The sequence below is a fragment of the Chenopodium album genome, chromosome 16, assembly GCF_948465745.1.
Source record: "Chenopodium album chromosome 16, dcCheAlbu1.1, whole genome shotgun sequence".
Lineage (NCBI taxonomy): Eukaryota > Viridiplantae > Streptophyta > Magnoliopsida > Caryophyllales > Amaranthaceae > Chenopodium > Chenopodium album.
This window is the reverse complement of record NC_137849.1, coordinates 2900521-2920789: the sequence shown is the minus strand read 5'-3', so window position 1 is coordinate 2920789 and position 20269 is coordinate 2900521. Positions and strand designations below refer to the sequence as shown.

Genomic DNA, 20269 nt, shown 5'->3' with positions numbered 1-20269 from the left:
CAAAAGCAAATATACTTTCAAATAGTCAAAAGCTCAGTGTAATTTTGTTTGCCATTAAACTTTGTAATAGCAATTAGGTGCAAAATTAAACAGAGCAATCTCTCTGGTACATATTACATTAGCATGAAATACAGTAGAATTTACTTTACAATTATAGCCGCCAACACATTAACCGAAATTAGTGCAAAAGACACCGCTGAGGGTCATCCAATTCTCTTGGTAAGGGAACAGCTGCCTGCTGGTGCGAATAATTTAAGGCATCAAATTCAGTTGAGAGGCACAAAGGAAGATAATGAAGACCCTTGGGGTGTGTTTTAGCAGTTAACTGAGTCAACAACATGGTCTGCTGACTGCTTTTTGTCTACTCTTCTGTACTATTTGTTTGATTTGCCCTTAGCCAATGTCTGATATGTCGCTCTCAGTTTCTCATGGACACTGCAATTGAAACAAGTAATCAAAGTTAGCACACAGAAAAATGAAGTATACTTTTAGTTATCCTTTTGTATGTAACTTTATACTTAATAAGTGATGATTCTAAAGTTCATACAAATTTTTAAAGTTAGCAAGTGCAATGTGATGATTCTTAAGTTCATACAAATTTTTAGATAATAAGTGCCATATTATCCTTTGAATGCTCAAATTAGATACGTGGTCAATGATAAAAAGTTGTATTATTACATTAATGCTCACTCTAATCCCTTAACACATTGAAGTTTAACCATCCATATAGTGCAGACTTGACATACAGCTAGCAATGTGGAGAGACATTCTGCAGCCAGCAATGTGACACCTGATAAAAGAAATTGCAAGCAATATTATTAGGGAAAAAATTTATACATAGACATACATTAATGTTTTCCATTTTGTAAAGTTTGTAGTACATAATTGCAATATAAGTGCTAGCTATAGATCACCAATTGATTAAATTATTTAATCAGCAGATTGAGAAGAGTGATATGTAGTGCGGTTGCTATGATATAATTATGCACTAAGTTTTACAGACATTAGTTTACAAGTTGAAAAGAAATTATTATTTGTTTAAAAAATATAAAGAATTCACTTTAGAGTTCATTGCCAAAAGAGAAAACATGAAACTGTAGTATAGGTTGATATCAAAAGCCGGATTCATTGATCAACCCAAAGTTGAAAACAGAAGAAAGTTAAATTCATCGTAATCTAAAGCAAATCGTCAATTTATCAGTCTATAGTAGTTATAGTTATAGGCACACCCTGATGATTAGTCCATGAATCAAAAATGAAAATTGGCAACAAACTGGTAAGAAGAATTATGCAAGTGATTACAGTTATTACAGTTGGACTGTTTTTACTATTCACATAATGATTACAGTAGTCCAATTCAAGGCAATAACATACCTTCAATTTCTGTATTGTAACTGATTACAGTTGAACTGTGCCTGAATTCCATGCTTTCAAGGTTGTTTAATAGGCAAGCGGGCAAGCCATATTGATCAGAAAAATCCTCAAAAAGAGTTTTGTACAGCAACTCATCAGATCACGCCCTTTGATATTGGTGGTTGGCGCTCACATATAGTGTCCTTGGATGTTCCAATTGAATTGAGAGTCTGAGACATGATTATAGCATATGTTTTCAAATCATGACAGTAACAATTTCAAGATAAACTGATTAATTAAAATTTTAAACTGTTAACCAGACACTCTAACCTTACATAGTTCATGACCTTTGCTAACTAGCATCAAAATTGCAGGTCTTAAGAATGCTTTTAACATCAAATTTCAGTTTAAGAATGCAAAAGTTTGGCCTTCTCTTCACATTTATGTGCTCAGGAACTTCTTGCAACATCAGATTAGTATCCTTCGGAAAAATGCTTAACAAAACATCTTTGTGTAGCTAAAAAAATTGACTCTTTGCATAAATAATTAATACACAAATAATGAGGCATATTTGCAATAGGAAAATATTCAACAAAAAGCCACACTTATTAGCAATTATAAAATGTATGACTAAATTAGACTCAAAACTGACAACTGCTGCAACATTAAACGCATATATAATCAGCTGGAAATGGTAAAATTATGATTTAAGAAAAAAATTTCTATAAAAGTCACCTTATGATTGCTTCAGAGAGCTTCTATAGATAGTTCTTGTATTGGCAGAGCTTGGTTGACTACTTGACTTCCAGCCTTCCAGACAAAAGCAGAGAGAATGTTTTGTTCTCTGTAGACATGAGGCCGCTCTAATCACTTGTCAAATTTTGTTCAATAAAAATAAAAAAAATAAAAAAAGAATAAAAAAGAAAGAACAAAGAAATTACTTTAACAGTAGAATTTGAGACATTAATAATGATGAGACAGCCAAAAATCTAGACAGTAAACACATGCCCTGAGTTGAAATTCAAATCAGGTATCATAATTTTACATATCACCATCAACAACACTCGAATATACCTCTTAAATGAAAGCAAGAAAGGCTTTTTCAATACCTGAAAATGACTAATGTTATCACTACTGTCCAGCTTTTCTCGGCTTCTTGAGCATAAAATGAGCAAACAGTTGCATTTGAAGATCATGTACCTGCTATTACAATCTACCAGAACACTGCACATTTATATTCTATTAATGTTCCATCATAATAATATTATTATGAAGTACTGTATTATTTTTAGCTCATCTAAAAAACATCTATAAAGGTAAATATGTCAAGTAATTAACTATCAAATTAAATAGAAGTACATAGAAAAGGTATATATGACATAATGACTACAATGTCTATCACTTTCAACAATGACACAAAATTTAAATTCAATTTGAAGCTAAACTGCAGTATGTCTTGAATGAAATGCAAAAATGTACAGCTAGTTGGTTGATCAAGTCGTCCCTCCAGCAACTATAATTTGAGGAAAAGAAAACAAAAGCGTAAAAATAAAAGTAGGCAAACATAAAGGCAATACGATGTACTAAAGTTCTTATCAAGATTTTACATGCTCTTAGAATTCCTAATCAATGTATCTTAATGTCAAAGCCTAAAGAGAATGCATGCTGAAATTTCAAGATCAGCCTAGTTTAGATACATGAAGCCACTGAAACCCTGCAACGAATATCTGAAAATAATTATCAGTGCAAGAAAATGTCGTTAAAGATAACACCTTCATTTATCTAAACACACTGATCCGTTGCATAAAAAAAGGTTTTCCCGATTACAATCATATACCAAAAAAAAGTCAATATATATTCTATCTTTGACTGAATGATTGATTATACTGAAAATTGATAACTACTGCAATGTAAAATGCAGATACATATTCTTATTCACTTGACAATTTTTTGCTTCAAAGAAGTTCCAATGATTGTTAGGATTGTTGCATGACTTGCATCAACATGCTATCAAAGAAGTGTGATGTAATAAAATGTAAGTTGGTGCAAAAATGAAAAATGTATATATAAACTTACTTGAATGGGCTGAGCTTGGTTGGCTTCTAAGGCAGCGAAAATGTTCTATTCTCGGTATGTATAAGGCCATTGGGATTGCTTTCTCAAATGTTGTTCTATCATACCTTAAAATGGTTAATGTTATTACTACTGTTAGGCTTCTTAGCTTCTTGAGTTCTTATCACCATAAAATGAGCAAACAGTTGCATTTGAAGATCAGGTACCTGATATTACAATATATCAGAACATTACTCATAGTTCTATAACTTTTCCAACACAATAATAATACTACATAAAACTACTTTTCGCTCATCTGAAAAACATCTAAAAAGGTAAATTTGAAACTATCAAGTTACATAGAAAAGGTGTGTATAACTACAATGTTTATTAGTTGCCACAATGACACAAAATTTAACCCGATCTAAACATAAACTGTAGGGTGTCGTGAAAGATATTGATCGAGTTCTCCCTCCCGCCATTATTATTTGCATTATTTAGGAAAAGAAAACAAAAGCAACATTGCTATAATGTTCCTCCACTTTTATGTTTGAGGACCCTACTAATCATCAAGAACCCTAATTTATATATTAAGCCAGTGCAAGGAATATCTGAAATTAGTAATCAGACAAAGAAAATGTCATATAAGAAAAACCCTTTATATATCTGAACTTTTTGATCCATTGCATACCCAAAAAAAAAAGTCAAAATATGTTCTATGTTATGACTGAATTATTGATTAGACTCACAAGAAACAAAAATTAAATTGCATAAATTAGCTTGAGATGGTTGAATGATACTAACCAGTTTATGATCTTTTGCTCAAGTAAAGTTCCATTGACTGTTAGGATTGATGTATCAACAAGCTGTCAGAAGTGAGATATATGAAAATGTAAGTTGATGTAAACATAAAAAATGTATGCGAGACCATTATTTAAGCAAACTTACTTGAATGGGCAGAGCTTGGTTGACTTCCAGACAGAGGCCGGGAGAATCTTCCATTCTCTGTTGTTATACAGCCATTGGGATCACTTGTCAATTGTTTGTATGCAGCCATTGGGATCACTTGTCAATTGTTGTTCTATCATATCACACTCTTCAATATGAACCCATTTAATGTGTGGAGGAAGGCCATTGTCACCAAAGGATTCCAATTTGGGGCAATTTTTGGTAACCATCATGTACAGTCTGGGAAGAGTGGAACAACATATTGTTTTCAAATTTTGGAAACCCTCTATCCATATTATACTCAAAGAAGAGGGAAAGTCAGGACAGTTAATGGACTCTACTGTATCAGCACAGCTACCTACATTTCTAAGTCTAAGATCATCAAGAGAAGTAAGAAGGTGCAATCCCCACTCTTTTATTGGTTTGTCTATTTTGGTTCTATGATTGAAAGGAACCGTAGGTTTGTGGGTGAACTTCCTTCTGGAATGTTGTGGGCAATTTTTAATGTGGTGCAATTCACCAGGAAGCCTTTCCATATTTTCACAATTCTCTAACCAAAAACTTCGTAAATCTGGGAGAAGCAAGCTTTGCTGTAATGATATTAGACTTGGGCATCTTGTTATTTTCAATATGGTGAGAAGAGGAAGTTCCAATGCATCCTCCGAGGAGACTCCTATGCTTTCTTCACTCTTTAGGCCTTTCTCGTTGTCACTTTCACAAGACAAATTCGTACGATGTTCATCAAATTCTACATACTCTAGTTTCTCGCAATCATGAATCTTCAACAATTTTAGAGTCAAGGGAATTTGACCAATAGAGACCATAGATTTGCAGAATGAAACAAAGACTTCTTCAAGATGAGAAGTTGCGGACCACGAATTCTTCAATTCCAAGGATTGTAGTTGCTCGACTCCATTGATTTTCAACCTTCTAAGACAAGGCAAATGAGGAGGTAGTTCACCTTGCAATGACGGACAATCATCAATAGAAAGCTCTTCAAGCATGGGGAATGCCTTGTTGATGTTGTCAACTACGACTGGAGGGTGCACCCATTTCTCCCAGGATTTCATTGTTAAAAAACGTAGAGTCTTCAAAGATGGAAAAGGAGTTGAGCAATTCTCATAAAATTCACGACCTACCTCCTTAATACCATCCATATCTTCAACCAACAAACTCTTTAACGAGCTTAGTTTCTCCAATGGAGGGAAGCATACACAATTCTGACAATGTTTCAACTCTAATTCCACTAGATTAATGAAAGCGGGATCTCCCAACCACCATGGGAATTTCGAGCCCATGTACCTATCCAACACGCAGTATTTGATGGAAATATGAGGCCGCAACTCCTCAACCACATCTCTCCTAGTCTTGTCATCAACCTCATCATGATCAATACAAGTTCCCCATCCCCATCCCAAATTTAACCATTCTAGATTCTCTTTTTTACTCAATTGGGCTTCCTCTGCATCCTTAACCTTTGTCACATTTTGTAGCCCGGAAACGGTTAATAATCTTCCACGGAGCTGAGTCAGCTTTCCCAACTCCCTTACCCTGGACCCACCTCCAATTGCCAACACAAATGTATCCAAAGTCTGCAAGTTTGTTAATTTCTCGATTCCACGCGGCATCTCCTTTAAAGAGGTATCCCTAATGCACAGATGGCGAAGTTTCCCCAGCGATTCGACACATGGAACCTTCTCAAGTTTAAGACATCTTTCCAAGCAAAGTGTTTGGAGATTCCAAAGATTACTGATTGTCTGTGGCAACTCTTTTATTCTTTCAAATTTGAGACTAAGGTAGCGTAAGTGTTTTAAATCACCAATACATTCCGGCAAGCTTTCAATTTCAAACGAATATAGAGATAGAGTGCGTATGTGACGGATTTTTTCGAAGAAATCAGAATAGTCGATTTTCAAACCATATCCGCTTAGAAAAGTACGCAACTGAGAAGCCATGATTTGATTTCCCAAGGTTTGAACATGCCTGGTGATAAACAAATGGCGGGTTCTTCTGAGCTCCGTCCGCATATCTGTGCCATCCATTACACTACATATGCTGCCTGCTGCAATATTAGCCACATCATGGATAAGGTCATGCATGATGAACTCTCTTTCAGAAAATGTACATTTTTCAAATAATGACCTTGATACCAGATTGTTGAAGTAATCATGGCCTATATCTTCCATTCTTCTATCTTTATTGTCTGGTAGGAAGCCCTGAGCCATCCACAATTGGATGATCTCCATCTCTTCGAACTTGTAATCTTTTGGTAATACAGAACAGTAAGCAAAGACACGCTTCAAATGAGATGGAAGATGATGGTAACTCAGCCTTAGAACTGGCAGAACACTACATTCCTCATCATATTCCTCAGCCCAAACATTGCTCTCTAATATCTTTCGGCGTTGGCTCTCCTCTGTAGTACTTTTTAGGAGACCTCCTAGGGCCCTTGCAGCCAATGGCAATCCTTTGCACTTTCGTACAATATCATTCTTCATCTTAGGGTTGTCAGTAATTTCATTTGCATGATGCTGAAATAGACACCAACAATCATCATTCGACAAACCTTGTAAATGTATGATATTGTTATGGTTTTTAGTCGTCTTCTTTGCAATGCTCTCACTTCTTGTAGTTATTATCACTCTGCTTCCTTTTGCACCACGTTGGAAAGGAATCTGTAGCTTGTACCAATCGTCATATTTCTCACTCCAAACATCATCGAGAACAATTAAGAATTTTTTGCCTTTTAGCAATTCCTGCAATTTCACAGTTGCCTGTTCGAGGCTGCTATAATCGAAATTGCATTGGGTGGCTGTGTTAATAATATCTTTCGTGACACGTTTAACATCAAACACATCTGAGACACACACCCATGCCTTGAGATCAAAATTACACTTTTGCTCATTGTGAGCATAGAGCTGCTCATCTTTGTATACATACTTCTGCTCATCGTTGTATACATACTGAGCAAGGGTCGTCTTCCCAATGCCACCTTTTCCTACAAAAGGAATCACAACATAATTCTCACCACTGTGATCATCATTGAGTAGCAGTGTAATTATCTCTTTTTTCTTGTCATCCCTTCCAAAAACGTTACCTACTGAAGAAGCGGATTCTCTGTCGCTTCGAAGAGTTTCTGTTTGGAGGGTCTGCTGCTGCAACATGTGTGCTGCAGTGAGGCTCAAACTCTGGGTCTGGTCCTTTATATCTTGCAAGCGCTCTGAAATGTCATCAATCTTCTCCCGAATGTCTTGATCAACAGGGTTGAACAAGGTGGAGAGACTACCCGCGGCTCTTGAGCCACTTGCATAAATGGTTTGTACCTGATAAATGAATTGAGAGTTATTATTGAAACTTCCTTTTTCCCCTCATATAAATATAAATTAAAACAACATAAACTTCAAGGTTATTTTTTTTTTAATAATTTTCTGTACAAGACTCTCCCTTATTTTTATCAAATACAGCAATAAGCTTATATTGATCAACAGGGTTAAGTAAATGTTATGAGATCTCATCTTAATTAGTCTCAAAGTTGAACTGGTTTCATCAGTTGCAACTTGCAAGTAAAATATATATAGTTAAGCCCGTCTAGATATATTGTATTTAGTTTGTTAACGGACTATGATTAGGCCCTTGGCTTAGGTTGTATATGTATCTTGTTAGTTGTTTACACTCAATACAAACTAAGGATTCACATTCTTGAAATATATATATATATATAAGACGAAGTAGTATCTAACTAACATTATGGCAGTTAGGGAGAAAAGTAAATTAAAAAGGTAGCAGCACAAACCATATTGTCTAGAATCCCATGGTGTTGATCTTCCTCCGCCTGTTTCAACTGGTAACGTTGTTCTTCGATTGCGAAATGATCCAAGAGATCCTCAATGTCATAAGCTAAGTCTTGGAGATCATTGAGCCATAACTTGACAGGTTCACTGTGAAACTGCTGCAGCTCAGCATCTTCCAAATGAGCTCCCAACCAAGTAAGATCTTTCTTCCATTTATTGATAGTTTTGGGCAGATCAACTCCGCCAATCAGCTTCAAGAACTTCTTCCCTCCAGTTGACAGCATCTGCTCAAACAACACCTGCAGAAATGCTGACAGAAACGTCTCACCAATGGCCATCCTTGATCAGATCAGCTACTGTTTTGCAATTTTGAGACTTTTTTTACAGATGATTTTTGCAAAAACAAGTGATTGTGAATGAAAGACTGGTTATCTTAGTCTGAGGTTTAAGGGTAGGAAGGAGGGGGGACTGAATTATTGGTGTGAATGAATTAAGTGTGACTCACAAAGTCACAAAGTTCAATTATTACTGTACTATGTACTCCATTATATGGGGGAAAATACTCTTTCGTTTTTTGTCCATTCAAACATTACTTTTTTACTCCCTCCGTCCTTTAATACATAATTTATTTTGATTTTTGCACGGGAATTAAGAAAGTTGTAAATTTTTTAAAACTAATGGTTAAAAGTGCATATACACATGTGGGGTTAGAGAGAAATGGAGAGAAGAAAAATTAGCTGGAAATAATTGAAGAAATAGAGAGAAAAAGTGTTGAGAATTGATGTTAAAAGTACAAAAAAAGTAAAGAGAAAAAGATGACAACACATCAAAAAGTGGGTAATAATGTCAAAACCCACATTATTACCCACTTTTTGATTTGATCCGTTGGTTTGGTTGGAGTCGATCCCTATTCCCCCCTAGTGTTTGTCTCCATAGTAGTTATCTAATCAAAACCCCCAATTTGTGACCGAACTAGATTGCAACCGTTTCATACTCTCGGTGTACTTACCCATTCCCTGTGGATACGATCCTCTACTTACCCTAGACTTGTCTTAGGTTGGTTTAGGTAGAAATATTGTTTGGTTTTAGGGTGATCGTCCAACGACCGATTATTTTCCTCAACCAAAATGGCGCCGTTGCCGGGGAATGGCGTTGAGCATTGAGTTACTTGTGAAACATGTGAGACTAGTTCATTTGTATAGATTTGTTTTTCTTTGATTTCTTTGACTAACTTTTTGTTGTAGGTGTTAGTGAAGAAACCAATCTTCGAATTTTCGTCAAGCTAGTGACGTTAAAGAAGCGCTCCCGGGAGGCAACCCGAGTATTTTTGCTTTTCCTCTAAAAAAAAATAAAAAAAAAAATTGCTTTTAGAATAGTCCTCAATGAGGATATTGGATTGCATGTGATGGATATTTGCTTTCTTTTGGTAATAAAATTTCGAGTATGGTTTAGATGCCCTTGGTTGAACATAGAATTGGCTAGTTTAGGCTAGTGTGAGAATAACCTTACCGAATGTACGAAACCAAAAGTCTAGGATTGTGGTAAGAAGGTGTCGCCCATATCGAAGGAATTTGAACCCCGAAGGGTAGTAATTGATCCCACATTGTTCCCAAAAGTGAGGTTGTAATATTTTTCAAGCCTACTACATTTTGAATGAGTGGCAAGGATCCTCTTTGATTTAGTACCTAGATCGAGAATTTGAGTCTTAACTCCCAAGATCGCGGCCTAAACTACTCTTAGTGATTATGAAGGTTGTTATGTATTGTTCATTCGCACAAAGTTAAGGCATGTCATTCTTGTTTCATTAGCTCAATCTTTAAGTTGTTGTAAATAATAGTTTGTGATGTAAATGCCAAGTTTGAAAAAAAAAAAAAAAAAAAAAAAAAAAAAAAAAAAAAAAAAGAGAAGAAAAAAAAAAAAGAAAAAAAAAAAGAAAAAAATAGAGAAAGAAAGAAAGAAAGAGAAGTGATGAATAGCCACCACCCTAGCAATTAAACAAGCTTGGGGGTGCATTTTTGTTTCAAGTTTATTCATAGTTTGTAATTTGGGTCAAAGTTAAAAAAACCTCTTTAGGTTTGCTCTTAGTGTTATATATCTTAGCTTGACTTTAATTGCAAAACACTTCTAGTTTTCTCTATGCCTTAACTTTGTGCCGTAATCCTTGAGTCTTGTAATGTTAGTAGAGTAGTTGAAGCCATAGTCGGTGGAGGGAGTTGGTTCGCAAGCATATGGAGAGGGTACTTATCATTGAGATGTCGAGTGTTCTAAACCTTCTTTTGTTTATTTTTCTTCCGACTCCTTCGAGGAGTCATGAGACACTACCATTAGGAGGAATTTGAACTTTGTGTTGGGGACGCGGTAAGATTGGTTGAATGGACCAAAGTTGAGTACATTCGGGAAGGTTAGCTAGGCCTTGGCTAGTCATGACCGTGGTTGATCTTAGGCATATACCTCATACTCGAGTTTTTATTGCTTAAGGATTCTTTTATCTTTACATGTGCTTTTCTTTGAGCGGACTAATCTATTGGTTTCTTTTGCGCCAAGTGAATTGCTTAGGGACAAGCAATTGGCTAGCTTGGGGGAATTTGATAAGTGTTTTATTTGTCCACTTATCATGGCTTTTTAAAACACAATTTTGTACTCTTTCCCCTACTTTAATCCCTTTTTCTAACTCCTCTTGTGCTAATTTGCATCTTTTGGCTTCCCCGTTTCTTTTTATGTGTGTGCTCGTGCTTGTAGGTACGATGAAAAATGGGCTAATAGCATAAGCATGAAGAAATACTCTTTGGAAGCAAAGGAAAGCAGGAGCGGGCGTGCGGCCTTTTAGGAGCGGGCGCTCCTGCCTGAACTGCCACATTCTGCCTCCCTAGCACTTTTAGGAGCGGGCGTGCACCTATTTAGGAGCGGGCGCTCCTCCCTGTTTTCCTACAAACTGCCTCAAACTGGTGCAAGAGGAGAGGGCGTGCAGAGAGCCCAGGAGCGGGCGCTCCTCCTTATAGGAGCGGGCGCTCCTCCTGTTCTGAAGCCCGATTTTGACGGATTTTACGATGTAATTTCTGGGCATATAAATAGGACGCTTAGCTTCAGTTTTGGGGATCTTCTTCCCCTTTAGTTTTCTTAGGCTCTTAGTTCTTCTCAACCCTCATTAATTAGCTTAGATCTTCTCAAACTCAATCATTGTAGTAGATTAATTGAAGATTGTTCTCTTGAATTCAACAATTTCTCAACTTTGAAGCATTTTAAGTAATCTCTTTCCTCTATCTCTTACTCTTTAATTTCAGTTTTTATTTACTTTTAATTGTTAATTTCTCTCTTGATCTTTCTTAATTGTTGTTGCATGTCCAATCTACCTTATTCCTACTACTCCTCTTAACTTATTAACTTAATGCTTGGATTAGAACTTGTTGTTTTGATGTCCCTCACCATGTTTAGTGAGTAGTTAATTAGCTAGGGGTTGGGTGAAGACCCAACCAAGCCATGGGTTGATTGATGTTTGTGCTTGCATGTTCATTTTGGATTGATGATTGATTGTTAAAGAGATGGTTAATTGCATGTGTAATTGGATGGCCACTTATTGCTCATGTATTCACTTCTATGCTTGCATTGAGAGATGAAGTCTAGTTGTGAGCCTTTTCTTATTATGGTTATGCTAATCTCCTCTTGATTATGGTTCCTTGTTTGAATGATGTAGTAGTCTTAGTTGCAACAATTAGGTGAGAAATCTCAATTGCTTGTGCTTTAATGCTTTCTTGGACCGATCGAAAGACAAACCCGAGTTAGTAGTCTACTTCTCATTGTTAAGACTTGGTTGGCCTATCTTGTTAGTTGAGTTTGGCTTAGGAATGCTTAGTGTTGTGGCTTCGAAAGAAGGTAACATTGAGTGCCCCCTCTATCACCCAATTTGTGTTCGTGCTTGCCTATTGATTTGATCCGTTGGTTTGGTTGGAGTCGATCCCTATTCCCCCCTAGTGTTTGTCTCCATAGTAGTTATCTAATCAAAACCCCCAATTTGTGACCGAACTAGATTGCAACCGTTTCATACTCTCGGTGTACTCATACCCATTCCCTGTGGATACGATCCTCTACTTGCCCTAGACTTGTCTTAGGTTAGTTTAGGTAGAAATAGTGTTTGGCTTGAGGGTGATCGTCCAACGACCGAATATCCCTCTACCATGGGATGGGTAGAAGATTAAAAAATTATACAAAGCAAAAGTAGTGAAGAGAATTGAAGAAGAAAGAATATGAAATTAATTAAATATGATTTATCTCGGGTCCACTAGGTGAGAGGAAATGAATTAAATATTTTAAAAGATTTTCAAATAAGGAAATAGACCAAGTACTTAAAAACGACCAGAAAAGAAAAATGGAGCAAGTATTTTAAAACGGAGGGAGTATTATTAATTCTAGGCATAATGAATTATTGGTGTGGCATTTAAAAAAAGAAAAAAAAAATATTGGTGTGAATGAATGACTTTATAGCCGGGCAAAAACTTTGGTAGATAGCTGTAATGTGTATGTGGGTACTCACAAAATTCAATTATTATTGTACTATGTACTCCTTCTCCATACTTGTGTTGATGGGCTGCCCTACTACATTTTTTACTGTTCACACTATTAGGATGTCAATTCGGGTAATTAGATGGAGTTTGGGTTGACTCACGACAAATTTGAATCTGTTCGGATCAAGGTTATCTTTTTAACCCGCCTCGACTGGGTTAGTTTAATTTCTAGTCAGGTTAAGATTTGTTAGGGTCATATTTGAGTCAGGTTAAGTTCAGATTAGTTCATATTGGATTCAAATAAATTCATATCGAGTTCCAAAGACATTTGACTAGGATAATATCGGGTCGTGTTTGAGCCGGAAGATTTTTCACAAATTAAGGAATTGCATTGCAGTGAACATCATCTATTGGGACTCTTTTGTGGTGAAGTTCCGTCTTGACTACAAATGCATGATGTAGTAATTTCCATAAAAAAATAGCTTCCACTTTGATTGTATCCGAAGGACCAAAAAACTTTCCAAAAGTTATCAAATTAATGAGCAGTCGTTGTGGCTAAGGGTCTGTTCTGATTTACTGAAAACAACTGAGCTGACTGATTGGAGCTGAACTGAGTTGAAATGAATTGTTTATGAGAGAAAAAGAGCTGACTGATTGGAGCTGAACTAAGTTGAAATGAATTGTTTATGAGAGAAAAAAATTAGGAACTGAATTGAATTTAATAGAGCTGAACCGAAATTAAGTTGAAGAGAACAAACCGAGGAAGTATAATTGGAAATTAAAGACATTGGAGTCACTAATGAATATGAAAAAAAGTAGAATTTGTAACGAAAACCCAACATAACGAAACTATTCAACTAGACAACAAATTGAAACAATTAGAATTTGTACCAAACACAGTAACACACTACAAATCTACAATAACTCAGGTTATAGGTACTGAAAACACGCTAGAAATATCACTATATCTTGGCCACACTATTTGTAATTGTTAGATAAATGAGATATCGAAAAATATATGTATTATATAATCTGATATCTCGTATCTCTAACAGTAATGTAATAAACAAACTCGAAACTTTCTAATTTTGAGTTTTTGACAAGCTTTTACTTTGGTACGTCTGCAGCGTTGCCAGCGTAACCAAAATAGTCTACCAGTGATCTGATTATCTTGCAATTCTATAATGACGTTAACCTTTGTTGAGCCCATGAGCAAACCCACATGTGAGTGAAAGTGTTGTCTCACATTGAAAGAGTATAAAAGTGAAGATGAGTATTGAGAAATGTATCCCACATTGAAGAAAAGTGAAAGTTGTGTCCACTTAATAAGGCTAAGAGGATACTCCCCTCATTGTCATATGGTTTTGATGTGAAACCTCCTTGGTCATGTAAAGTGGACGCTTGTGACGGGTGTGACTCAGGCCCGTTTATCAACCTTGAATGAGTGTTTAGCCGTGGAAAGACATTCGTCACCTGATGGTTTTGTGTTACAGACTTAAAGAAGGCTGATATGCAAAAGCCGGATTCATTATTCACCATTAGCACATTATAAGATTCTTGTTAGGTGTTTTGTGCCTATCAAATTTGATTAATCACATTTATATAGGATTTGTAGGCACGTTTATGCTAGTTTTATAGTTGCTTTTTAGGTCTTTTAGTCGCTTTTTAGGTCGCAAATGCATAAGTTGTTTGTTTTGTGCTCTATTACGCTCCGTTTGTGTTTTTCTTACTGTTTCAGGTGATTTCATAGTCATTTGGACGCTTTCGTAGTGTTTGGAGTTAATTCGGATGATATTTGGATGGAAGTCGATGAATTGAGTTTATAAATCGAAGATCTCATGTTCGTAGATGTTGACTCTAAGGATTTTATGCATGAGAAATGAAAATGGCATTCTCAATGATTGTTATGCACTTTTCGAAATTGAATTTGAGTTAGAAACGAAGTTAAACGACGTTTTACAAAGTGGCAAAACTGACTCTTGTTCACTCTTTTGATCATAACTTGAGTTCTACAGATCAGATTGAAGAGATTCAAAGTTTATTGGAAACTAGACTTGAAGAGCTTTCCAACAATAAGTCACACGCCCTTATACGCTTCCTAGAACTCAAAATATATCCCCTGAAAGATGACCCTGCGAACCAGCGACGACCAGCGCCCGAAGCTCGGCACTCTCAGCCACGAGCAGCTTCTGCTTGGCCCGCTGGATACCCAGCGGCCGCTGGGTAGGTTTCAGCACCCAGCAGGCAGCCTCGGCTTTTGGTCGTCGCAATAACCTTCTTTTGCTATGACTCCCTTAAATCGACGACCAATCATTAGACGACTTATGTAAATGCTATTTTTCTGATTTTATTTTATTTATCTATCTTTAGATTAGTTTTAGGATAATATAAATACTCAAGGGATATTATTTTTCCCTTATGCCTTTTATATCTTTTATTTTTTACGTTCTTTTTAGTTTTCTCTCTAGCCCTAGTTTCTCATGGACAATTACATGGATTCCTCCATGGTTTTGTTCTTGAGTTTGTTACTTTAATTTATAGAGGTAATTTTATTTCTTTACTTTAATTATGTTTTCTTTATTAGATTTAGTTTTTATTATTTATTTCATGCTAGAGTAGTTTATTTCTAGGGTTTGGGAATCCATGTTTATATTATGAATCTTGTTTGATGTTTTTAATATTTTGATTATTGATTTCAATTGATAGTGTTTTATTGTTAATCTTGCAACCTGATCAATTGTTTGATTAATTATTGTTAATAAGAGTTTGAATCGAAAGATTAGGCTTAGCAGTTGCTCTAGATAATTGATTGAATTGTTATTGATTTTTGATAGATTTAGAACTATAAACATGGTGAACTATAACCCTAGGTCTTTTATTAATTGTTTTATTCCTATTTTAATTTATACTACTTTTCTATCCCAATTTCGTGACATAGTTTAGTTTCTCCATACCTTGAAAGCTAGATTGAATAGTCATCTCTCTGTGGATTCGACCCTACTTACCTTACTACATTATTAGTTGGTTTTGTTAGGAATTTATTTTTGACAGGTTTACGACAACCTATCAAATTTTGGCGCCGTTGCCGGGGATACATGAATGAACACTACAACTTTGATAGGCACAAAACACCTAGCAAGAATCTTATAAAATCGAAATGCCAGAAAAAATATTCTTAGCACTGGTGCTTTCTAAAGCCATTGACCATCTATCAGTAGTTAAGGAGAAATTAGTAAGGTGAGAAAGCAAAAGCAGGGGATTTTATCAATAGAGCAAAGAAAGAAAAGTAATTGTTATTTATCAGCTATGAGTGGCAATGAAATACGACAATATATTAGTTAGTAATGATAAACAAATCATTAAATTATATCAGCAATAATACATGCCTAAAAAGAAAACCTGACTGTTATTGAAATGCCAAAATTCAAAAAAAGATGAAAGACATATTCATCGTGATTAAAAGCAGATTGTTAAATTTTCGGGCTAAAAAAGTTATAGGTGCACCTAGATGACTTGTCCCAAAATCAAAAGTGAAAATTTACAAAGTGTGTAGGTATTTTGCAGATGGAGAAATCAATACACAACAATTCAAGGCAATAATAAACCTTCATTCATTTTTCCCAAACCAAGCTATAGTCAGAATCCAAAATCATGCTTTCAAGACCGTTTCTGCAGATATTCTATCACGCGAGCCATCAGCAGCAGCAACAGCAGCAGCAAGACAGCTCATCAGATGTCAGATCTTCATTGATTATCCCGGGTGTCCTTGGATGTTGGAATTGAACTGAGAATGAATGTGAGACATGATAAGCCTAGATTTAAAATACATGATAGTAACAACTACAAGATAAATAAATAAATTTAAACCATAAATCAGGTACTCTTAACCTTACAGAGTTTATGTCTGATAATACTAAATTTAAAAATACTATGTGTTGTAATTGCCTAACAGTACAGAAGCTTAATGTTTGCAGGGTGGCAGCCCTTTTGTTACACGTAAGAAAGATAACTGAAAATTTTATTGTCTTTACCAGAAGCTAGCCAGATGATTATAGACAGTTGAACTTCATTGAAGGACGATCACAAGCATAAAATGCCTTCAACTGAGGAGATATGCAATTGAAAGAACAAAAGCATTGGTTTCAGAAGTCAAAGTTTAAACAGGCATTACTCAACACATTCCTGTTAAATGCAAGGGAAGCTTTGGTAGATGTTATTACCATGGTTAAGCTTCTCATTAGCTTCTTAAGTCTTGACGCTATGACTGAGCAGACAGTTGCACTTGAAGAGTATGTACCTGATAAACGGAACATTGCACATTATTGTATTGAATATTTTCTGTAAGTTATTAGAATGCTATAAAGATTTTTCTATTTCTGATATCTCATGAAATTAGTATAGATCTTTATGCTACTTTGTTGAGCATATACTCCTACAACAAAAACAACATCATAATAATGCATCTCAACTTTTGACTGGGGAATCTAATCAGAAAAATGAGATACCAAAAGGTAAAAGCATCCAAAGAGTATTCTAGTGTAAACGAACATCACCTTTTTTTAAAAAAAAAAAAAAAAAAATTAAAGCAAAGACATCCCAAGCTGGCAAGCTAGAAATTGATTCACAACTAAAGTTCAGATATAATAAGCATCAGACTTCCATTAGCAATTATAACAAACAATTTCCAAAAAAATCAGCGTTAAAACTCAACAACAAGCATCAAAGGTCCAAAAGAAAAGAATACAACCTCATCTACTTATGTAGAATGTTAATACTACAAGCTCATGAGTCATGACAGACTTAACATTTCTCTAATCTCGTTTCAGCTTGATGCCAACTGCCAAGTATGTCTATAATCAATTTGAAAGCAAAAGAGGGGGCGAAGTAGGAGAGCTTGAACCAGCTTCTACTTCTGTAACATCAGTCGTGTATGCAAACTTCTTCACAAGAATTTATCATTGTGTTGAATTGTTGAATAGCCAGAAAAGATCTCAACTTACTCAGAAAATATACTCCAAATTAAATTGTAGCTCAAGACTTCTGAGGGCAAGTTTAGCAACAGCAAGATAACGAGCTTTCCTTCCAATCACATCCTAAACATAGCACCATAATGTAATTAGACAGCAGATAAGACATTGCCTACTCTTATCTAGAAAATACAAATCACTTACGTGAGAAGATGTAGGCAGTTACGTGATAACTGAGGCCACTTCATGTATACGAGAAAGAACCACGTTCCTGAGAGTCAAGGAAGGATTTGAATTTCTCAATCCAAAAGGAGGATGGCCACTGGACTGACTGCCTGATTCCAACATCATTTGGAACTGGTGCTTGCCTTGATAGTGAGCAAGCTGAGACATCAGACTATCAGAGGTTCGTCAAAAGTTGGAATTATTTTGCCTTGCTGGCCAGATACTCTCCTTTGGTCCTGGAGTATCAGGACTGAAAACCAATCGATCTGCAACATATAAGTCAACTGAATATTCTTGGGCAACATAACAATAAAATGCAAAGAAGCCAACCTAACCAGCATGCTAACAAAAACTATTTACACTTCTTACTAACTTGCAATTTATGAGATAACAATACACAGTTTTTAAGCAAAGATTAAAAGAATTAGGTCTCCATAACATAAAAATGGTACAGTAAAAAGACCAAGACCGATTTACTGTTGAAATTTGACCTTTTCTTAGTGTAAAAAAAAGAAAAAAAGACATACGATCAGATAAAAAAGGGTAACAAATAACAACTAACAAGCATCATCCAGGGAGTTTTAAGTTAGATACATGAATGAACACTACAACTTCGATAGGCACAAAGCACCTTGCAAGAGTCTAAAAAGTCCAAATGCCAGAAAATTATTCTTATCATTGGTTCTTCCTAAAGGCATTGATCATCAGTGGACAAATTACTAAAGGTGAGAAACAAAAGCAGGGGATTTTATCAACAGAGCAAAGAAAGGAAAGTAATTGCTATTTATCAGCTATGCATGACAATGAAATATAACAAGCATAACAGTTTGTAATGATCAGCAAATTATTAAAATAAATAAGCAATATTACACTTCTAAAGATGAAAACCTGGCTGTGATTGAACCACTATAAGCCGAAAACAGATGAAGAGCAGATCATTAAATTTTCGGTCTATATTAGTTTTTGGCGCACCCTACTGACTTGTCCCGGAACAGGTGAAAAATAACAGGAAATGAGTAAGGTTTATGCAGATGAAGGAATCAATAAACAAGAATTCAAGGCAGTCACAAACCTTAAATTATACGAGTATATACTTTTTTGAAGTTGAACATTTCCCAAACCAAGCAAGGCAGAATCTTAAAACAATGTTTTCAAGATCATTTATGCAGATGTTCTATCACGCAAGCCATCATCATCAGGAAAACCCTCAAAAGCTAGTTTTACATACATCAGCTCATCAGATGTCAGATCTTTATTAATGAACCCGAATTCATCTAGGACGTTGGTTCTCACATAACGTGTCCTTAGATGTTTCAATGGAACTGAGAGTCTGAGACATGATATAATAGCATAGGTTTTAGAATCATGATAGAAACAATTACAAGATAAATTAATAAATAAATTAAAACAGTAAACTGGAAACTCAAATAAACTTACAAAGTTAATGTTAGTTAATTGTATGCTCCAATTTTATGCAAAAGTTTGGCCTTCTCTATATGTTATTGTACACAGGAACTTCTTGCAGACCTATTTTGGTTTCCTGAGGGAAAATGTATGATGATATAATCACCAAAAAGAAAAGAATCTTACTCTTAGACTCTTAGTAGTCCTTTTATTTGAGAAGAGTAAATTGTAAACTGTATAATGCAAAGATAGTAGGAAATAGCAAATGGGCAATAGTAGTGTGAAAAGACATGTCTATTGGGGTCGGGTAATGAATTATTTCTTGGTAAGATGTTACCATCATTTATGAAAGGAAAAACATACTTGCGTATATGATGCTTCTTGGAACTATAGCACTGTATCTTGGCTACGATGTTGTTTAATTTAATAAACAACGTCGAAACTTTCTAGCTTTGACAAGCTTCTACTTGATACGACTGCAGCATAACCAAAACACTCTGCCAGGGATCTGATCATCTTGCAAAACTGTAATGTCTGAAACCAATGCAAGCAAGGGAAGCTTGAGAATACATCTTAAATTAAAATTGAAACCAAGCAAGGCAAGCTTGAGAATACATCTTAAATTAAAATTGAAACCAAGCAAGGCAAGCTTTTCCAATATCTTAAAATCGTAATTGTTATTACTGCTGCTAGGCTTCTCAGTTTCTTGAGTTCTTAGCACCAACATGAGCATTTAGCTGCATTTGAAGGTCGTGTACCTGATATTACAATATAACAGAACATTGCACATTAATTCTATAATATGTTCCAACATAATAATAAGATTATTATCTTCAACCCATCTGGAAAACATATAATAAAAGTAATTTATATCAATCAGGTTAAATACATAGAGAAGGTATGTGACAACAATATCCATTACTTTCCACAATGAAATGAAATATAAACTTGATCTGAAGTTTAACTATAGTATGTCGTGAAAGATACATGAATATGTATAGCTAGTTGATTAAGATTAATCAAGTTCTCC

General features: G+C 35.4%; 1 protein-coding gene across 4 annotated transcripts; it reads right to left on the bottom strand.

Annotated features, from left to right (window-relative positions):
* On the bottom strand, positions 1-8639 carry LOC145586071 (putative disease resistance RPP13-like protein 1). 4 transcript variants are annotated; one of them, XM_081642799.1, is made up of 10 exons: positions 8147-8639; positions 7451-7676; positions 4354-7351; positions 4210-4271; positions 3430-3632; positions 2463-2577; positions 2089-2197; positions 1375-1583; positions 679-790; positions 1-435 (listed from the first exon to the last, which is right to left on the bottom strand). In XM_081642799.1, exons 1-3 carry the CDS (start codon positions 8480-8482, stop codon positions 4434-4436), a joined length of 3480 nt encoding a protein of 1159 aa, XP_081498925.1. In that variant the 5' UTR covers positions 8483-8639; the 3' UTR covers positions 1-435; positions 679-790; positions 1375-1583; positions 2089-2197; positions 2463-2577; positions 3430-3632; positions 4210-4271; positions 4354-4433. The 4 variants fall into 4 exon arrangements, with proteins under 4 accessions (XP_081498925.1, XP_081498922.1, XP_081498924.1 ...); XM_081642796.1 differs by having other exon boundaries at positions 4354-7676; XM_081642798.1 differs by having other exon boundaries at positions 747-790; positions 4354-7676.
* Between the last annotated feature and the right edge of the window lie 11630 nt (positions 8640-20269).

Bases quoted from the DNA above. Each gene is read 5' to 3' on its own strand.
- LOC145586071 (XM_081642796.1), bottom strand. From the start codon at position 8,482: ATGGCCATTGGTGAGACGTTTCTGTCAGCATTTCTGCAGGTGTTGTTT. The intron at 7,677-8,146 runs GTTTGTGCTGCT...TTCATTTATCAG, and splicing joins ATGGGATTCTAGACAATATG to GTACAAACCATTTATGCAAG.